At 43.2% G+C, this 20,260-nt stretch overlaps 2 protein-coding genes across 2 annotated transcripts in view; both read left to right on the top strand.

Annotated features, from left to right (window-relative positions):
* The window catches only part of SEPTIN2 (septin 2), a 31,680-nt gene extending 21,040 nt beyond the window's left edge, over nt 1–10,640 (top strand). Inside the window, exons 7-12 of the mRNA XM_084892619.1 lie at nt 1,747–1,848; nt 2,197–2,342; nt 3,783–3,866; nt 4,959–5,016; nt 6,774–6,876; nt 8,628–10,640. Coding sequence (XP_084748745.1) covers nt 1,747–1,848; nt 2,197–2,342; nt 3,783–3,866; nt 4,959–5,016; nt 6,774–6,875 — 492 coding nt within the window. The 3' untranslated portion in view covers nt 6,876; nt 8,628–10,640. The remainder of the gene's footprint in view (nt 1–1,746; nt 1,849–2,196; nt 2,343–3,782; nt 3,867–4,958; nt 5,017–6,773; nt 6,877–8,627) is intronic.
* Nucleotides 10,641–12,412: 1,772 nt separating this feature from the next.
* FARP2 (FERM, ARH/RhoGEF and pleckstrin domain protein 2) overlaps nt 12,413–20,260 on the top strand; it is a 94,969-nt gene continuing 87,121 nt past the window's right edge. The window contains exon 1 of the mRNA XM_084892582.1: nt 12,413–12,475. The gene's annotated coding sequence lies outside the window, so the exon portion shown is untranslated. The remainder of the gene's footprint in view (nt 12,476–20,260) is intronic.

Raw genomic sequence — 20,260 nt, 5'->3', positions numbered from 1 at the left:
AAACTTAGGCATTTTTATGTTATAGTCAGTATTTTGGCAATTTCCATCTAAGGAAACTTCATCATCTATAGGGTGTTAACATTCCATTTCAGAGCAATAGGGGAAAGACATACCCAGGGTAGCTTGCTTAATGCCCATCTCATCTTATACTCAAAACATTTAGGGCTTGATTTCAAACTCTGAAATGAATTGAAATACTTGGTGCACTAATCTCTTTTATCTTGGTCCTTTTTAACCCCTTCTCTTTGTCTGGTTTCTTTACTCCTCCCTGATCTGAAGGAACCTCTCAAACCTCTCCACCCTCCTTTGTTTTATGTTCTGGTGTCGATCTACCCTCTCCTTAACCCCTTTAATTTGGGCCTCACCTATCCAGCTGCAAACAGTGTGTTCAATGGGAGGTCTACATTAAGAAAAACAAACCCCACCTGTCTGGGTGCCTATAAGAGGCAACCAATAGATCTGTCTCTCTTACATTGCTGTTTTTCTCTCTCTCCCCCTCCCTTCCACTCTTTCTAAAAATCAATGGAAAAAAATATCCTCAGGTGAGGATTAAAAAAAAAAAGGAGCAGGGTTTGAGGCGGGTGTTCCCTGCTGGCTTGGCTTATGTTCTCTCTTCCCTTGGGCTGTCGGACGTAAGTAACATCCGAGCTGTAGAGAATTTTTATGAGTTTATTTTTCTTTAGCCAAACTTGACATGACAGGGAGCAAATTCTCAAATGCTCCAAAAAAATAACAGTTTTGCAGCTTCTCATGTATTTGGAATTAAGGAGGGAACACAAGATTACATGATGGTGGGTAAGAGCAAGGCACTGATCAGATTACAGGACATACTTTGAAGGACAGGTCTGGGGGGGTGGGAACATTTCAAAGGTGTGTTCACCTAGGAACAATGGACAGAGCTAATTTAAGTTGAAGATAAACCTTTTACTAAGGACGTTGTATGCCTGGGGTGTGACTATCTACCATTACTTGCCCAGTGAGCTTACTTTCCATAGAACCCCTTTTTCCATCTACAATGCCCAAGTCTTGGTGTGAGAGTAAGCAGAGCTCCAGCCCTCCTCGTACCTGATGGAATACCCAGCATATAGACTAATGAATGAATGCTTACCCCGATTCCAGCCTTGTTTTCCCTCCCCTCTTAGTGGTCTGCTCCCTGGTTGACAGTGTAGAGTGTGAGGTTTCACTGGAGGCCACTTTTTGCCTATTGAGTAAGTCTGGATCCCAGATCTCAGACCCTGGCCTGGCATTCTAGGGGTTTGCCCCTTGGTCACTCCAGTGGTTCTTCTGACTTACCCAATTCCATGTCCTGTGTTCCACCATCCTAGATTTCTTGTGATTATCAAAACGGCCTTTTTGTGTTCTCCCCTCACGATTTTGACAGATTTTCCCCAAGTGCCTCTCTCCCTCTTTATGAGACTCCTGTGTGTTCTTCGGGAACTCTTTAGGCGACACATGTGGCTCTCCTCTACTGGCAGCATCTGTCTGTGGCTCCTGAGGCACTTGTTCTGGCCACTGTGGGAGGTTGTACATGGACATTGGTGGTATATTGTATTACTATGGACAGAGGTCCCTCCAAATACTTAAATACTGTTTTAGCAGTTCATGATATCTTTGAAAATAATTGTCATAATCCATTTGATTTTTTTATTGAAGTTTGTGTAATTCTGGTGTATTTTCCAATACAATTAGTTAAGCTTGACTAAAATTTGTGCAGTTTGTTAAAATTGCTTCTGATTTTGTTTTCAGATTCTGGATGAAATTGAAGAACATAACATCAAAATCTATCACTTACCTGATGCAGAATCAGATGAAGATGAAGATTTTAAAGAGCAGACCAGACTTCTCAAGGTAAGAATTCCAGGTGCACAGCATGACTAACTCCTGTTTCCTGCTGTCTGCATTCAAATGGGAGGAGTTGATGGAGAACCAGATTCTGGAGCTTGACTTAGAGAAGTTGTCTGGATATTGTGATCTAACTGTCGCTGTAGGGCTTAGGAATCTTAATTGTAGGTTTAATTTGTTCATGCAGTTCGTCCTGTGGAAGATGCCTGCCACTTCCAAGTAAAGTGTGCACCATAAGCTTTCCAAGTAATCCTGTGGGAGCAGCAAAGTGCCCCCTCTGTTGATGCTCCTGTGTTTGCGGTGAAGGTGGCAGTCCCTGTGTGGAGCCTGTCAACCCTGTATGTCTCTTTCTAGGCCAGTATCCCGTTCTCTGTGGTTGGATCCAATCAGCTGATAGAAGCCAAAGGCAAGAAGGTCCGAGGCCGCCTCTATCCGTGGGGTGTCGTGGAGGTGGAGAACCCAGAACACAATGACTTTCTGAAGCTGAGGACAATGCTCATGTAAGACAGTCATGCACAAAGTTGGCAGAGCCCAGCACAGAGAGTGTGGGATGTTCATGGGACTTCCATTGTCCCTAATGGAACAGAAGGCCCCCACCTGCAGGCTCTCTGGGATGATCTGAACTAGCCCTCCCACCTGTGACCTGTAGCTCAGTACTCCTTTCTCATTGATTGCTAGGGTCTCTTTTGAGGCTAAAAGTAGACTAATGTGTGGGTGGCCATACCCAGCAAGGGTCACCTCCTGCTCCAGAGAAGACATGTTTGGATCTGCCTTAGGGGCCAACTGGGGTATGCTGCCCCTGCTGGTCAGCCTCAGGCTCTCTGAGGGTTGCCCCCATTCTATTCCTCTATTGAGTCCTAGCAACTAGGACAGCCCTGACTACAAAAACAGACCGTTTCCCCTAAAAATAAATTCCACATTTAACAAAGTACATGTAATACTGTTGCTCTTGAATGAAGAGGCTGAAAGAAAGAGTATTGCCAAAATCTAATACCTCTTTAATCAGAAGAGTTCAAACAATGGCTGATCTAGAAAACCTTAACTAATGAAAACTGCTCTACGTGCCACATATGTCTCACTTGGGTTAGCAGTTTTAGTGAATTAAAATCACTTTAAAAAATACCATTAAATTTATCATTCAAGCTCTATTTAACATACTTCAGTCATTTAAACTGCACCGGCTCCTTCAGGGATGGGTTTTCAGCTGTCGTGATCCTGTCAGAGGTGGAGGGTGTGGAACTTTGGTGTCAGTTGTGTGTTTCTCAGAAAGAGGGAAAATGGGCCATCCCATTACTCAGTCCATTCCCTGGATCCTGAGTAACAGAAATATAATCTCTCAACTCTTTGAGTTCTTACCTACTGGAAAAAACTCAGCCAGAAACCCAAGAATGTTCTATATAGTGATTAGAAGATTCAAAGTGCTGTTTCTATTTTATCCAGTATGTTAATACTTCATTTTGTGTTCTCCATAGCTTAAGCTAATTAACTCTATCTGATACACATTTTAAGTTTATGAAGTAATGAATATTTGAATTGCATGTTTTCTATAAATACTTTCAGAAAGTGTGTTCTGTTTCAGACACTGTTTACCTAAAAAAAAAAAAAAAAAAAAAAACTGATGTCTATGCATCTGGCCCTGTCCAGGAATGATAGTCTCATGCAGAATTTGGCCATACCTGTGGCAGAGGTCCTATGGAGGGACTCTTAACCTGGCCCTGCGGGGTGGGTGGGATGTTCATTTACTGCGGTAGCAAGGAAGGATACACCTCTGTAGACGTTTTCATAGCCTTATCCCCATATTCCTTTAATTTTGTGTACATTTTGCCAGGTAGTAAGTGGAATTTTACTTTGTGGGTTCTTTTGTGTCCATAATTCGTTGTTTTCTTCATGCAAATGGCACATGCATGGAGTCCAGCTTGGTGCATTCTTTTCTCTTTCAGCACTCACATGCAGGACCTCCAGGAGGTGACCCAGGACCTTCACTATGAGAACTTCCGTTCCGAGAGGCTCAAAAGAGGTGGCAGGTGAGACTACCTCTCTGTCCATGTTTGTCACTCCAAGTCACACTATCCTGTATGTGTCCAGCTCTTCCTTGACCTCAAAGCAGCATGGTTTGGTTTTCTACTCAAAAGCTATTATAAGCAACTTGTTGCTAATTTAATCAAATTGCACCCTTTTTAGCCTGTTAAAGGCAGCTTTAATCATCTGCACAGACAGGACAGCTTTAAATGGAAAGGCCATATGCATGTGGTGGATGCTTTCTCAAAAGTGTCTGTCTGTAAATGAGGACAGTCTCACCCCAAGAAAGTGCAGCACCCCAAGGGTTAAGGTGGGAGCAGCAGGTCTACTCAGTAGCACACATGGCTGCCCTCACTCAGCTGTTTACTATTCCCATGGGTTTTTTAATGAGACCTGATTCATGTCTGATAAAACCACATCTATGCATAGAGCTTAGTAAATAAATAAATAATGTACAGCATTCATTAAAATAATTTTCTGTATTGTAGTTCACTAAAATATTCACATTTTTAAAATTTGTTGAGTATGTGCATATTTACAAGTGTACAGTAAAGTCTACTTTATTGTTTTATTAATGTGGGGATTAGACATTAAGGAAAGTAGAAGCAGCAAGGAGGTCCCATTGAGGAGCAGACAACCAGGCAATGGTTGTTTTTGAATTGCATGTTTTCTATAAGTACTAACAGCCTCGGCATGTTAGTAGCTGTGTCTTCATGAGCTGGGGCCCCTATAATGGCCCTCTCTGCTAAGACCTCAGAGCCTGTTCCTTATTTTCAGTGTGATGGACATAGTCTGTGTTCATAAAGAATAACTCAAAAAAGTATTCTTCAGAAAGTAGCTGCTGTATTTTGAGTAGATAATGATGGAAGTGTCATCATCCCAGCTTAGAGTATCTCTTGTATTTTCCATTTCATGTTTTGTTTTTTTTACCCTCATTTATTCAGGCCATTAATTAGAAAAATGATAAATATATGTAATTTTAAGTAAATACATGTCTAAGAAATATAAAGTGAAATGTTACTTTGGTTATCTGTCATCAGAAATAACCAACTTATATTTGTTGCTGTATTGTAATTGTAATTTTTTTCAACTCTTAGAAAGGTGGAAAATGAGGACATGAATAAAGATCAGATCTTGCTGGAAAAAGAAGCTGAGGTAAGTAGGAAAGTATTTTATTTTTTTTTTATTTTTTATTTTTTAATATATTTTATTGATTTTGTACAGAGAGGAAGAGAGAGAGAGAGATAGTTAGAAACATCGATGAGAGAGAGTCATCGATCAGCTGCCTCTTGCACACCCCCTACTGGGGATATGCCCGCAACCAAGGTACATGCCCTTGACCGGAATCGAACCCGGGACCCTTCAGTCCCCAAGCCAACGCTCTATCCATTGAGCCAAACCAGTTTCAGCAGGAAAGTATTTTAAATCTAAAATTGTTTATATCAAGAATACTATTTATAATTAGCTTTTTATAGCTTCCCTGATTTTTTAAGAAGGAATATATTTCATGTATCTAATGTATTTCATATACACATCTATATATAATAATAAATCTATTGTTTCACATGTATTATCCAATTGAAATTTAGTGAAAAAGCTTGTGACCAATGAGAATTTATTAACATAACTGATTTTTGTAATATGTTCATAAATCAGCTTTCCTATACATAGATAATAACTGATTAGAAAATATAATGAAAAACTGCTATTCACAATCATTAACAAATTTATGAAGAAATAAGTAGGACTTACATGGGGAAAGAAACCAGAAAACTACTGACAATTTTCAAAATTTTAATAAAGACCCAACTTTTTAGGATGCTTAATACAAAGATCACAGTTTTCTCTAAATTTAATGCAATCCCAGCAGACTTGGAGGGAAGAGGTTAAGATAATGTAATGTTTCTTTTGAAGACTAAGCAGGGGAAATACAGGACGCTGTTGGAAATAGACTAATGAGAAGAGGTTGGCTTTGGTGGTTATAGAGAAGTCAGAGAACAGTGGTCACCCTGAGAAGTTGGTCCAGTTGTGGGAGGCTGATTCAGTACATGTCAGGAACTATGTCAGAAGGATGGAAATGTCTCTTACAAAGCCGGCTTTGAGGTCTGTTGAATTGTGGAATCCAGACATACTTAGTAAGTAATCCCAGAACAGGGCAGCCGTTTTGAAACAAAAATAAGACTCACTCCTTTGGCCAAATAAATTCAATAAGAGCAAATATTTAAATGTTAAAAACATAACCAAACCCTGGCCAGTGTGGCTCAATTGATTGGGTGGCATCCTGCTCACGGGAAGGTTGCCTGTTCAATTCTCCATCAGGGCACGTGCCCAGGTTGTGGCTCCATTCCCCAGTAAGGAGTGTGCATGAGGCAGCCAGTCTATGCTTCACTCTTACATTAATGTTTCTTTCTCTCCCTCTTCCTTCCTCTCTAAAAAAATCAATTAAAATATTTTTTAAGAAAAAGAATTAAAAAGTTACCCGAAGAAAACTTAGGTAAATAATTTATAATCCTTGTAAACCTTGAGGTCTTTTGAACATGTAGAAACCACAGTGGTAGAATGGATAGAGATAGCAGAGGATGCATATTCTCCAGGGGTGTGACAGGGCTGTCGCATGGCCTGGGCTCACATTCTCCACTGGGTAGCCCCAGTCTCTTTCCCACCTTTTAGGTTTAAAAAAATCTCGCATTGTCTTTATTTTGTTTATTCATTTCTTTTTTTATACTTGAATTGCGTATTCTTACCATTTGCTCAGTTTTCTATTGAGTTGTTGCTCATTATACTGGCTTGTTAATTCTTTGTCTTGTGTTGGGTAAGCAAAGAAGTTAATATTAGGCCTCCGAGGACCACCATAAAGAATAAGGGCTAGCAGACCCTATACACAGTGATGTGTCCCTGTCTTGTGCCCACAGCTCCGCCGCATGCAGGAGATGATCGCCAGGATGCAGGCACAGATGCAGCTGCAGATGCAGGGCGGAGACGGTGACGGCGCAGTTCATGGGCACCACGTGTGAGGTATGAGCGCAGGAGCAGTTTTCTTTTTTTTCTTTTTTAATATATTTTATTGATTTTGTACAGAGGAAGGGAGAGAGATAGAGAGTCAGAAACATCGATGAGAGAGAGTCATCGATCAGCCGCCTCTTGCACACCCCCTACTAGGGATATGCCCGCAACCAAGGTACATGCCCTTGCCCGGAATCGAACCCGGGACCTTTCAGTCCCCAAGCCGACGCTCTATCCATTGAGCCAAACCGGTTTCGGCAGGAGCAGCTTTCTTACTGACTCAGCCCAAACATGAGGGCAAGTGCCACTGCCTCCTCAGGTTTTACTAAGAGTTGACATTCGGAAGCTCTGTATAAAGGGAAAAGGTTGTTCCTAAAAAATGAAGCTTCTCTTCCACTCCTGTCTAGGAAGGATTTTTCATATTTTCAAAGCTTATAAATATGATTAACAATACAAGAAAAACTATTAAAGTAACTTTTATTAGTTAAGATTAGTAGTTAATTAAAGCTGGAAATATCTCTTCAAAGAGAATTTTAATTGTTAAATAGCTTATACAGACCAAAAGCAAAGCTGGTAAAACAGGTGAATTATTCCTGGTGGGTAGGGTTATCCTGATAGAGGTTGCTGTCCTCCCTGTTCCTCACCACAGCTCTGCTCCAACCCATGGTAATAGTGAGTGATTCAGTAGGTATCTGGCCTCTCTGCTTGAAGGGACTCTACAGACTGGAGACCCAGATCTGTGTCCTCTGGATAGGTGGGCATTGCAGAGCTATTTAGTGGCTGCTGCATCATCTCAAGAGAAAGGAGGAAGCAGTCACATGGAGTTAGGTAGAGGCAATCCCTGTCCTCAGAAGAAAGATGACTGGCTCTGGACAGTCTGAGCTGGCTCAGGTCTGAGGAGAAGCTTGACGGCAGGGAGAGCATCTGCACTGCACATTAGGGACCTCACTGTAGAAGCATGAGGTTTGTTGATGAAAACAGGTAGTGATGTAACGACAGGAATGACTTGGGCTTAGCTGACATATGGCAGAATTAATGAGATAAAAGGCAAAAGTCCTTTATGACAGGCAGATGGTGATAAAGGAAGGACCTGGAGCATAACTAGGGCATTGGTCACCAAACAAAGCTCCTGCCCTCATGTGTTTTATTGGGAAGGGTTTTAGTTATGAAATACATTCACCAAAAGCACACAAGTACAGACTGACCATGTAACCCCACCTGGGTCAGAGGTGGTCGAAACCTTAGCACAGTCCCAGGATATATGGGAGTTCACACTTTGCCAATAAGCACGTTGCCACTGTGCAAGCATTTAAAATTGTCTTCAGTCATATAACTAGTGACTTCAGAGGCTGATCTGCATGTGCAAGTTGGCATCCACTGGCTCCTTGAGGGTAAAGTGGAAAGAAGCAAGGACTCAGAGGTTGGGGGGGAGGGGCGCCTCTATTGAGGTGGGAGGGGGCAGATGTTTGCTGGGTTCCTCTGACCCTACTGCTGCTCTTTTTAAAATTTTAATTATGGAATTAGGGAAATTCTACTTTAGGTACATAAAATTGATTTATATTTTTGTATACTTTTCAGTTTTGCAATCCTCCTAATTTCCTGGAGCCTCATAAATGATATTTTGATTTTGCTAATTCTTGTCATTAGCAAAAAATGAGCCCAACTACTTTCTGCACACTGTTAACAGAAAAAGCATGCTATTAATGGTCAAAGCAGCCAGCATTGCATCCCTCCCATTTAAATGTGTTGTTTTCTTTTTTCAGAAAACTTTTTGCAAGATAAAGAAAGCATTCCAAATGAGAAATACAGCTCTGTGTTTTCAAGAAATTGTTGGAGAAGTGAGCATCCATACTTTAGGGTGCCTGTGGCCCAAGAATTTAATTTTTTAAAAAACTTTTGATGTGTTCTTTTGTATGAAGTACTTTTAACATTTATATTCATTACTAAAGGGTAGACTTTATATTTTGTGAGTGAACTTTGCATTTTCATTTTCTTCCACTTTAACTAACCACTAATGTTAGAATTCATTTCCAGGGATCAGTTGGCAAGCACGTTAAAATGATTTGACTGGCCTAACCAACTAGTCATGGAGGAGCACTCCTGATTTGTTATTTACCCCAAATGTTCTGAGTGGTAGAGATATGGATCTAATGACATGAAGGTACCCTGCCATTTACTTACCTGGAGCATCATGTGGGAATTCTTCCCTGCCTTCCTTTCTGTTTTATCACAACACCCAAGACCATTTTTGCTGCTACAATACAACACCATTAATTCATCTGCACATTTATCTGTTTACCAAATGAAAAATAATTATCAAATGAGATATATGCTTATACTTAAATAGCTTTCTTTTAAAAATCGGCTTTTAGGGATAAATTTTAGAAATTTCTGCATTCTTATTCTAGGTCATTTTTTTAAACCATTGGCAGGGAGAACTTGTTACAGCCACTTTTTGTAGTGTTTTCCACTAATACTGGTTATACTCTGCTATGGAAAAAGTCAGAGTATCCATGAGCTCCAGTTCATATTGCAACTAAGATTCTTATCAACACAATGAGAATCAATAAACTATTTTTACTCCACTAAGTTAAAAAATAACTTTTTAAGGAAAATTAGCAGTTGATCTGTTCAAAAACTGACTTTTGCATTTTTATACTGCACTTTAATATATTTCTGTAACTAAAGGAGTAGAAGATCTGCTTCAGGAGTGAAAATTGGGGTCCTTGGGTGGGTAGGTGGATGCCAAACCCAGATTCGGCTTTCCTTTAATTCTTTTTTGAATGGTTTTCTGAAAAGAGGCAAATCGCAGTAGTCTTTTTTTTTTTTTTTTTTAATGTATGGACTGTGTTGCCTATTTTTAGCCATGGTCATTTCCTTTGTTATGTATACAGATTTCTCCATGTATCATGTAAGAATGAAAAACACTTCAAAACTACCCCATGGACTGTTTGCAGGTGCTGCCAGTCAAAGCCGTTCCTGGTGGGTTTGTGCTCTGGCCTTGGCCTTTCCGTTCCCTCCTGTCATGTCTTCGTCTTTCACAGTAGCACTCACAATCTGCACTCCCAGGGTGTTGATGCTCCAAGGCCTGCTTTTATTCAACATTTCTACTGAAATTGAAAAAGAAAGTGACAGATGAAAGGAGACCTGGAGGGAGCAGGTGCTGGTTCACTATTTTCATTTTGTTATAACAGGAGGGGTTAAAATAGAGAAAATGCTTAATCTGCGAATGAGGAGGGGTTTTGGTCAAAAAATAACATGAGGTCAAAATATGATAGTTATAAAAGTGTACTGCAGAAAATAATGTGTTCTTACTAACTTGGCCCCTCACTGTTAACAATTGTGAAGGGTCAAAAGCTTTAGGTTTAGGCATATTTTGTAAAGTTTTCAACAAGAAAAAAGTGTTCCATGACTTGAGAGTACCATCAAGGCCAATTACTTGGGTTATTTTGGCACTTATTAACTGCTAATAAAAGCTGTTTAAAGGGAGGCAGGGGGACATTTGCAAGTGATCTGTGTAAGGCTTGTGTATGTAAAACTATTTGGGGCTCACTTCCCCTAGTAATGGTTATGCGGGATGGATGGACCTACATCTTTATACTTTAAAATCTTTTTCCATTGCTCAAACTGAAATAGTTTTGCTACTAGATAACTGTTATTTTACTAAGCCATACTCCTTACCTATAGAATTGTATTTTGAAAAAATTTTATACAGCCATTTTGTATCCATTGAAACTAACCTTTCATCAATAAAGCACTATTGTTTAGAGGTTAAAGTAGTATTCCTCATTATTTGTTCTTTCTCGAGGAAAGGTGTAAGGTCTTCTGGGAAAGGTTCTACGGTAAGTCCTCAAATGTGTGTCTAAAGTCAGGAAAATTACTTGCATCAATAGCATCAGCATTCAACAATTTTGTATTGGCAATCCAGTTCCAAAGAAAGCCATAAAGACAGGAAAAGGAATTATTTACAGATGATCTGATCTCCTCCATAAAGTGAAAGAATGTCTGATAAAACTGAGCACTAGTAAGAGTTCAGTGATGTCCTCTTACTAATAAATTTTACTTAGAGCTCTGGCCAGGTAGCTATTTCAGTTGGTTAGAGCATCCTCCTGATAACACCAAGTTGCAGGCACAAGCCTCAGGGTACATACAAAAATCAACCAATGAATGCATCAATAAGTGGGCAAGCAAATTGATGTTTCTCTAAAATCAATAAAATTTTTACAAAAAATTTTAGTGATGAAAATCTCATTCAATGTGGCAGCAGCTACTAAATACCTGGAAGTACAATGAATGACAAATAGAAACCATATATATTCTAAATATTACTAAGATCAGTAAGGAAAGTTCCTCTACAATTAAACATTAAACAAAAAAACAAAAAACAAAAAACCCTGGACTGTAAGGCTGATCTGGAGGTCTGAACAGCACTCGCTGTCCCACTGGGTAGTGAAGCTCCCGCTGTCTAGTTCCTTCTCTCTGCACCCTATGGTGGGCACTATGCAAGCTGCAGCCTGTACAGGGTCACCCGCCCTCTAACTTGGCTCTCCAGTTTGCTGTCTCCCCCTGGCCCTATGCACCTGTTGTGGGGTGGAGTTAGTGGGGCTTTGTGGCTGCAGGGACAGTGGCTGCAGCCGCTGGGGGTACTGACGTGGGGCCTGGCGGTGTCACTGGGGGCCATTAAGAGGGAACTCCCAGAGGGAGCTGTGGAGAGCTTGGCCGGTCAGGAGGGAGGGTCTCAGCCGCGCCTGCGACCTGAGACGACACTTCCCGGCTTTTTGGAAACGAGGTATCGAGCATGGCTCAGGAGCTGGGAGCACTGTAGAAGTCGCCTCAAAGACGACCCCAGTCGTTTTTTGGAGTAATCCCCTCTACAGCCTTAGCGGGTAAGCCGCGGTGCCAGGACCACACCCACCTCGGAGGGCGTGGCCTTGAAGGGTGTGCAGTTCATTCACCGAGCCTCTGGAAGGAGGAGTATGCGAGCCGGGAGGGGGCGGTGGTGTAACATTTCCTTACTTGGGTCGGGATCGGGAAGCAGGAGTGGTCCTCAAAGGCTGAAATCAGGCCGCGGTTCTCCTCCAAGAGGAATGAATCTCCGCCGCATCACATCCTCCTGTTGGCTCGGTGCCCTTAGCTACGGTCTCGGTAGCCCTAGGAGTGCAATGGGTGGAATTTAAGAAGGATGACACAAGGTGGCGGAGGGAGCCTCTAGGAGAGGAACCGCGCCAGGGCCCTCAGAGGCGAAGCCCCGCCCAGTCCCAAGTGCAGGCCCCGCCCAGGACCGAGTCCAGGCCTCGCCCAGCGAGCCCGAGGCCCTGCTCCCCAGTCGAAGCCACGCCCAGGGCAGAGTCCGGCTTAGAGAGCCCAGTTTCTGATGATTCGCATTAGAATCCTCAGGGGCCTCTCCCCCTCCCCGCCCACTCCAGGCCCGTTCACCAATCAGAATTCGATGCCAAGCTTCCAGACCAGCCAACCGGCGGCGTGTCCGCGGGGGAGGGGGTGGGGCTCGGGGCTGGGGCGGGGGCGCGGCGCGGCCCGCGGGCAGTCGGGAGCGGGCGGAGCCGGCGGAGGACCGGAGGCCGCTGCTGGAGACTGCACGGGCGGTCTGGCGGTGAGGACTCGGGGCTGCAAGGGGGCGGGGGCGGGCGGCGGAAGCCGAGGCCGAGTGTCCGGGCAGGGCGTGCGTCTGAACCGCGGCGTCCCCGGCGCCTCATACAGCGGTCACCGGAGGAGTCCACGACCGCGCTCGCGAGGCCTTCTAGGATGGCGGGCTCCGTGAGAGGAGGGCCATGTGTGGGGAGCCCACCGCCCGAGGCCTGTGGTGCCCCAAAAGGACCCCGCGTGGAGCCCGTGGGCGGGCTGGGCGCAGAGTGTCCCGTGGTGTGGTGATCGTGCCAGCGTGGACTCTCCGGTGTGCCCCGCGTGGAGGCCCGGGGCGGGTGGGACGGAGAGTGCCCCGCGCGGAGGCCCAGATGTGCACTGTGGAGGCCTGCGCAGAGCCACAGGTGGCAGCTCCCCCTGGTTGGCGTGGACCAGGCCCTTCTTGGCCTTTCCTTATATTGTTTCTTAAAGGTAGGAATTCGGTGTTAGGTGTTAAAAGTTTTGACTCCACTAAGGTCTGGAAATACTGTGCTCCTAAGGCAGTGGGGAGCCTTCTAAAGGAAAACCATGAAGGGTGGGACCAGGATATGGTGCAGTCCATCACACAAACATCGTTTTCATTTACCCTGGTCCTAGTCAGCAATGCCTGTGGAAAAAAAACAAGCATGTTGATGGAAATAACGTCAATACATAATGTAAAGGAAAAATGGGAAGACTTAACGACCTAGGGCTAAATCTTTAGAGTGGTTTTTCTTTCTTAGTTTTGTTTGTTTCCATGAGGTAACTTTGGCTGGACCACTATGGAAATGTTTGATAACCATCAGGCGGCCCTGGGTTAGAGTGTAGACTGTGTTGCAACAGAGGACACAGATTTTCTCGATGCCAGCGAGATGGGAGAAGACATTTGAGGTAGCACCGTGGAGTGACCTTTACTTGTAGACCAAATATTTTAATTTTCTCTAACTGCTATTATATATTTTTTAAAACATTTTTCTGAGTTCCTGGACATCAGGAGACATAATTCTGTGTTGAGTTGTGAATCGTGTCATGCTGGTTGTTTTGTTTGGTTCTTTCAAAATCTGCAGAGATGTGGCCAGTTTGCATGGTACCATTTTAAAGGAGAGGCAGTGGGGTAATTGGTATGGGTCCTGTCCCATTTACTGCACATTCATGGCCCAGTTTGTACGGATGTGCATCCTCCTGAACTGTACAAGTTTGGGCTCATTTACACACACGAACATCTTTTCGTAGTGGACTTCCAAGTTCTTTCTGTACTAATTCCTTTCCCAAAGAAGTTTATATGACATTAGTTTATTGCTGCATCAGCAAGGTTCCTTGTTGATAAAATGGGTTAAAGTTTACCTCAGAGGGTTGTTGGGAGGACTGATAGGGTAGCTCCTAGCAAGATGTCTGTTACACAGACAGTGCTTAATGAATGTTAGCCATTCTGTTCTCAGGTGAAAGATTAGTCTGAGTAGACATCGAGAAATGGACGGGATTTGAGCAGTTATCATGCATGGAGGGGAGGATAAACACTGAATTGACAAAGCAAAGACTGATGCAGGAATAATTCTATGCAAGTTTTTTAAACCCATATAACCACAAGGAATTCTGTTCTCCTTTCTAAACACTCCTACCATAGTCACAGCAACACCTCTATACTCAGACAGTAAGAGGTTTTTCTTATTGCTGCTTCCCCTTTCAGGTTTGTTTGCATTTTTTCTTCTCCACTTTCTTATCAGTTTATCAATGGGTCATGAGCTTCCTGTACACAGACTAGTGTTAGTTATGCAGGAAAACCTCAGTCACTCCAGGTTTTACCTTGGCAGCAGACTAAAAAAGGTGAGGGTTCCACAAAACTTAATATGAAAAAATCCCAATGTTTGGTGAGTTTCTAGGGAGCAGTTATATTGGTGGTGGTTCTGTAAATTGAGCTAATCTTTTTGGAGAGCAACTGGCAGTATGTGATAATGACTGTGATTTTGGAATTTCAGTTTTGTTTGTTTTTTTTAAAATATATTTTATTGATTTTTTTACAGAGAGGAAGAGAGAGGGATAGAGAGTTAGAAACATCGATGAGAGAGAATCATAGATCAGCTGCCTCTTGCAAACCCCCTACTGGGGATGTGCCCGCAACCAAGGAACATGCTCTTGACTGGAATCGAACCCGGGACCTTTCAGTCCACAGGCCGACGCTCTATCCACTGAGCCACACCGGTTTCGGCTGGAATTTCAGTTTTTAAAACAAATTCCAATATACATGGAATAGCACTCCACAGCCAATAAGCATGTTCTAGCAACCCATTCTTGTCATTCCCTCCCAAAACATTTGAAATGTGTTAAAAAAAACAAAAACAAAAAAAACATGGCTTAACCAAAAAGGTGAAACTGTGTGCATAGCAATTATATGTTGTAAAAATATGGGAGGGCGTGGGCAAGGATCAGAAGTGAAATTAGAATGATATAAGTAGTTTTATTTAGAGTCATAGGATTGTTTTACCTCTAAACTGGCATTTGGTTTATAGCCATTTTAAAATGCAAATGCAAAATGTTACTATGATGTTGTAGGATGCAGTGATAACTCTTTTTTCAGCCCATTCCCCCAGCTCATCCTGCTCATTGCTTTCTCAGCTATAGACCAGAAGGAGGTGTGAAATTGCATCCAGACCTCTTAGGTTGGGCCACGACATCCTCACTGCCCAGCCCGCCATGGGCATCCTTGGGGCCCCAACCACACACAGCCTTCCATTCTTACCCAGCAGTCTCAGGCCTGTGCACACTGCTCTTTGTCCAGCTGGTCTCCTGTCACCTGCAAGGCCCAGCTCCAACTTCAGGCCTGGGAAGCCTCTCTGGGTCAGGCTAGCAGCACTCCCTTCCTTGATGTTACCTCGTACTTTCTGTTCTCTGGTACTGCAGTGGGGAGGTGCTCCTGGCCACTTACATGGTTGTCTCCCCTTCTAAATCTTTGTGTTCCTGTGCTTGCCATCTGGGGTCCTTCAGAGCAGAGAGGAGACAGTACACCATGGAATCAGGGTGGGGTCACTTGCAGAGCTGAGTCACCACAAGCAAGTCACTAACCTTTCTGCACCTGGATTCTTGGTCTGTAAATGGAATCCTGAGGGTCAAATGCAGTGACGTGGAGGAGGGTGTGGCATGGGCTCCTAGCAATGATGGTCACTCAGGATGTGGTAGCTCTTGGCCTGATGCAGGTGCTGTCTTCAAATTGAGGCCTTCTCACTCCCTCTCCATCTGTCAAATCCCATCTGCTGTCTTTACTTTCGTTGTGGACTTACCACCATTTAGTGCGTTCTCTTCTTTATATTATTCCACTATAATGGAAGGGATTTTTCTCTCCCTTGTAAAGTCCCATATCCTTAAGTATTTAGACTTGCTTGATACACACTGGGCACTCAATAAAATTAATTAGATTTCATTTGGGGCAAGGGCAGATGCCAAATTTTATGGGGCCTGAAACTTACACAGTTGGGCAAAGGAGGGCCTCTTTAAGAAGAATACAATGTTACAAATAAAAATTAATTCTGAAAGTGAATAATTATTAAGAATGATTTTTTTTAAAAAAGTTACAGATTTGAAGAATCTGCCCAAGAATACAGATCACTAAATCCCAGAAAATAGCACATTTGTTAATTACCTGATACATGCTAAAATACTTTTTCTTTGTGTACTTTTTAATTGCCTCTTCATATGACAAAGAATGAAAAGAATTTAGTGATTCCTCTAGCATAGTTGATTAAAAAAAATTTATTATTTAAAGACACAGAAAACATGATTTCACATATAGACATATTTGCTGTTTCTAGTATAGCTACAGCTGGTGTCTTGGAAAAGTATGAGTTCTTTGAAATTCTATTTTGCACAATTCCATTTTTAAAAAAGTAGAAAAATCTATGGTACATTTATAATTATATTACTACATTATCAATTTTTCTGACAGGAGCGCCACAGGTTTTCAAGCCTTGTTTCTGCCCACTGCCCACACACTTCCAGTGCTAGCCCTGATGTACTCAGGTGCTGCAGCCCCCACCTGGCCCTTTGTCTTAGCCCCTGGTGAGCAGGCACAGTGCTATAACAGTATTCCTGGAAGCCACACTTGCACTGAGATGGCTGGTCATAACTTAAGTATACACAGAAGTAATTGCAAACAACATAAATGAATCCCATTAAACCTAAAATAAATGTCTCCTACTCATTGTGCCCTTAGCTGGATCTAAGATGCCCCTTCTAAGCAACCTGATGTAAAGGGAAAGGGAGAGAGTGAAAGGAGACAACAGTCTTAGTCCGTTGCAATTAGAATGTTTTTTGCAAATTTTACAAAAGGCTCTAATGATAGGCACAGTTTGCACAGGACCTTGGGAGAAGCCAGTGCAAGTGAGGGGCCAAAAATCTGAGGTAGAATAGCTGGTTTTGCAGGGGTAGTTTCTGGCCCTGTGCTTGATGCCAGATGATACAGTAGAGCTCGTGGGGCAGGGGGGCTCTAAGCATCCTCCAGCCGCCAATGAGAATGTATTTGAGGAGAAAGCACACTAGGGAATTTCACAGACTGTTTAAATTGCTAGGTTTTATTAATGCCTCTCTCCTTCGTGATTCAAACCCCAGTGGTATTGGTGGTAGGTAACCAGGTGAATGTTGGGGGAACAAGTTTCTACAGCCATGGCTGCATTACAACGCTCTCCCCAAAATTTCCTGTCACCCAGTGATTTCGCAGCCGTCACAACATCATAGTGCAACACATTACATGTTTGTGCTGATGCTAGTGTAAAAAAACCTGCTGGCAGTATAAAAGTACAGCACATGCAATTATGTACAGTACATAATACTTGAAAATGGTAATAAATGGCCATGTTACAGGTTTATGTATTTACTGTACTATTCTTTTTATCATTATTTTAGAGTAGGGGTGGGCAATTGTTTTTCTGCCAAGGGCCATTTGTATATTTAATAACATCACTCGCAGGCCATACAAAATTATCAGCTTAAAAATTAGCCTGCTGCCTCAACCGGTTTGGCTCAGTGGATAGAGGATCGGCTTGCAGACTGAAAGGTCCCAGGTTCGATTCCAGCCAAGGGCACATACCTTGGTTGCGGGCACATCCCCAGTGGGAGGTGTGCAGGAGGAAGCTGATCGATGTTTCTCTCTCATTAATGTTTATAACTCTCTATCCCTCTCCCTTTCTCTCTGTAAAAAAAAAAAAAAAAAATCAATATTAATAAATAAATAAAATTATCCTGCTGCCCCGCCTTGGAAGCTCAATCGTTGAGTGTCTATGAACAGGAGGTCAATTTCCAGTCAGGGCACATGCCCCTGTTGCAGGCTCAGTCCCCAGTAGGAGGCCTAAAGGGGGCAGCATCTCTCTCATCATTGATTTCTCTCTACTTCCCTCTCCTTTCTTCTTTGAAATCAATAAAAATAAACTCGCCTTCTATATCTGGTCAAACATATAATTAACTCACCCCTAATACTTTGGCAGGGCTAGACCAAATGATTTTGCCAATCTTCTATGGCCCACGGGCTGGATGTTCCCCATCCCTTTGTTAGAGTGTACTCTTCCTACTTATAAAAAAAAAAAAAATGTTTGCTATAAAGCAGCAGCTGTGTTACACTGGCCACAGCCTCATACATCTGTGTTTACTGTCTCTTGATAGCATCATTTTCTCTTGTGCATGATTTAATCTCATATGATGTTTTGCCCAGTAACGTGCTGTCCAGCCTAGTAAACTGGGAACAATAGGCTGTCCCATATAGGTTTGTGTACATGCTTCTGTGATTTTTGCACCACCAAATCACCTAATGATGCATTTTTTAGACTGTATTCCAGTCATTAACAGCACATGACTGTACCTAAACAAGAAATCTATTCCGGATGTTCGAAAATATTAATTTTTATTTAAGTGAACTAATGTATTTAATTTTTAAATGGATTTTAGAGAGAGAGAGGAAGGAAGCGAGAGAAAGAACAAGAAACATCAGTGTGAGAGAGGAACATCGGCTGGTTGCCTTCCATATGCACCCCGATTGGGGTCAAACTCACAACTGGGTACGTGTCCTAACCGAGAATTAAACTTGCCACCTTTCAGTGTAGGGGACAATGCTCCAACCAACTGAACTGCAACAACCAGGGTTAAATGAACTGTTTTAGAAAGAAGAGCAAGCACGACTAGAGGAAAGATGGAATAGTCTTTCCTGCTTTCTCTTGGCAGGTGAACACACTATAAGTAACCCTACCGGTGAAGACTTCTAAAGCAAGTTGTAATTAACCAGTAGTCTGCAGAAAAGCCATTTGATTTCAATAGTAATGGCAATTTGAAAAGTACAGATTACCGGAAGAAAGGAAATAGAAATCAATTCTCTCCCCTCTCCCAGAGATAACCACGGTAGCCATGGTTTAGTGTGCACGGATGTCAAGGTCTGATTCCAAGAAGGCAGAGCGTGCACACTCCACGCTGACGCTCCCACTGACTGTAGCTAGAGAGCCGGGACAGCTGCGTGGAGCTATTTGGGAACTCTGACAAGTAAATGGTGACAGGCGGATTGGGGACAAAGGCCAGAATTTAAAGTGCACTGCACCAACAGGGAGGTTCCTGTTTTTCTCTCAGCATCCCCAGCCTGGTCTTCAGATATCTGAAACCCAGAGAAGGGCACAGGTGGAGCAAGGAGAGCTGCAGGAAAAGAGAGAGGGTGAAGAAAGTCATACTTGTCCTTTCCCTCCCTGCCCTCCGCTCAGTCCTGTGGCAGCAGGAGCCTACAGACACTTGAATCTCTCAGAGAGTAGGGGAACCGTGTTGCTTTGTCTCCCTCATCTCCTGCAGTTTGGTTCCAAATATGGGTATGGTCACGGGAAATGACTAAAGCCCCAGGTTTCTGGCTGGAGGATTGAGGAGAGCCCCCAGGCAACTGGAAAGTACACAAGGGAGGTTTCGGAGAGGGAGGAGCTCAGAAAAGTGACCCACGTGGTTTATGAACTTTGGGGCTGAACACTGAGCTGTGCAGACATGGGTCTGACCCTGACCAACTCGCCAGAGACTTTGGCAACTCAAATAATGGAAACAATGCTAGCCAATCGGTTGTGGCACAAGGGAGGACAGAGCCTCTGCAGATGAGCTGAAGCCAACCACAGCCTGGAGATGGCTGGTCGGGACTTACAGCCTGCACCTGGCCAGGCCAGTGCCTGCCAAAGCAAAAGTACCAGCTTTCTGCATGGGACTTAAACAAGACCCAAGGTCTCATAACACATTTTTTTAAAAGTCCAGTATACAATTCAAAATTACCCAGCATGTGCAGAACCAGGAAAATGCCACAAGAGAAAAGTCAGACGAAAACTGAAACACTGCAGGTATTGGAATTACCTGATGAGGTCTTGGAGTAGGCAAAAATTGAGCCTTCATGACGTTCATCCACTAGTATCACTTCTGGGACATGTTACGTTATGCTGCAAAAGCTCTTTACAGATGTAATTGAGGGTCCCAATCAGCTAATCTTAAAAGAGAGGTTTCCTGGATCATCGAGCAGGGCCTCATCTATTTCCACAAGTCTTTAAAAGCAGAGCTCATTCCCCAGCTGCAGCAGGAGGGTTGGCCGAGAGAGTGGAAGCTTGAGAAGGATTCAGCATGCTGCCTCTGAAGATGGAGGAAGCCATGGGGTACAGGCAGCTCCAGAAGCATGGACTGGGAGCCTCAGTCCCGTATCCAAGCAGAACTGAACAAGCCCAGAAGTACCTTCTTCCCAGAGCAGCCACATAAGACCCTAAGCCAGTTGACACCCTGACTTAGACCTTAT

The sequence above is a fragment of the Pipistrellus hanaki genome (genome assembly GCF_964339955.1).
Source record: "Pipistrellus hanaki genome assembly, chromosome: 8".
Lineage (NCBI taxonomy): Eukaryota > Metazoa > Chordata > Mammalia > Chiroptera > Vespertilionidae > Pipistrellus > Pipistrellus hanaki.
Note: the sequence above shows the minus strand (reverse complement) of the source record. Positions and strands in the feature narration are given on the sequence as shown.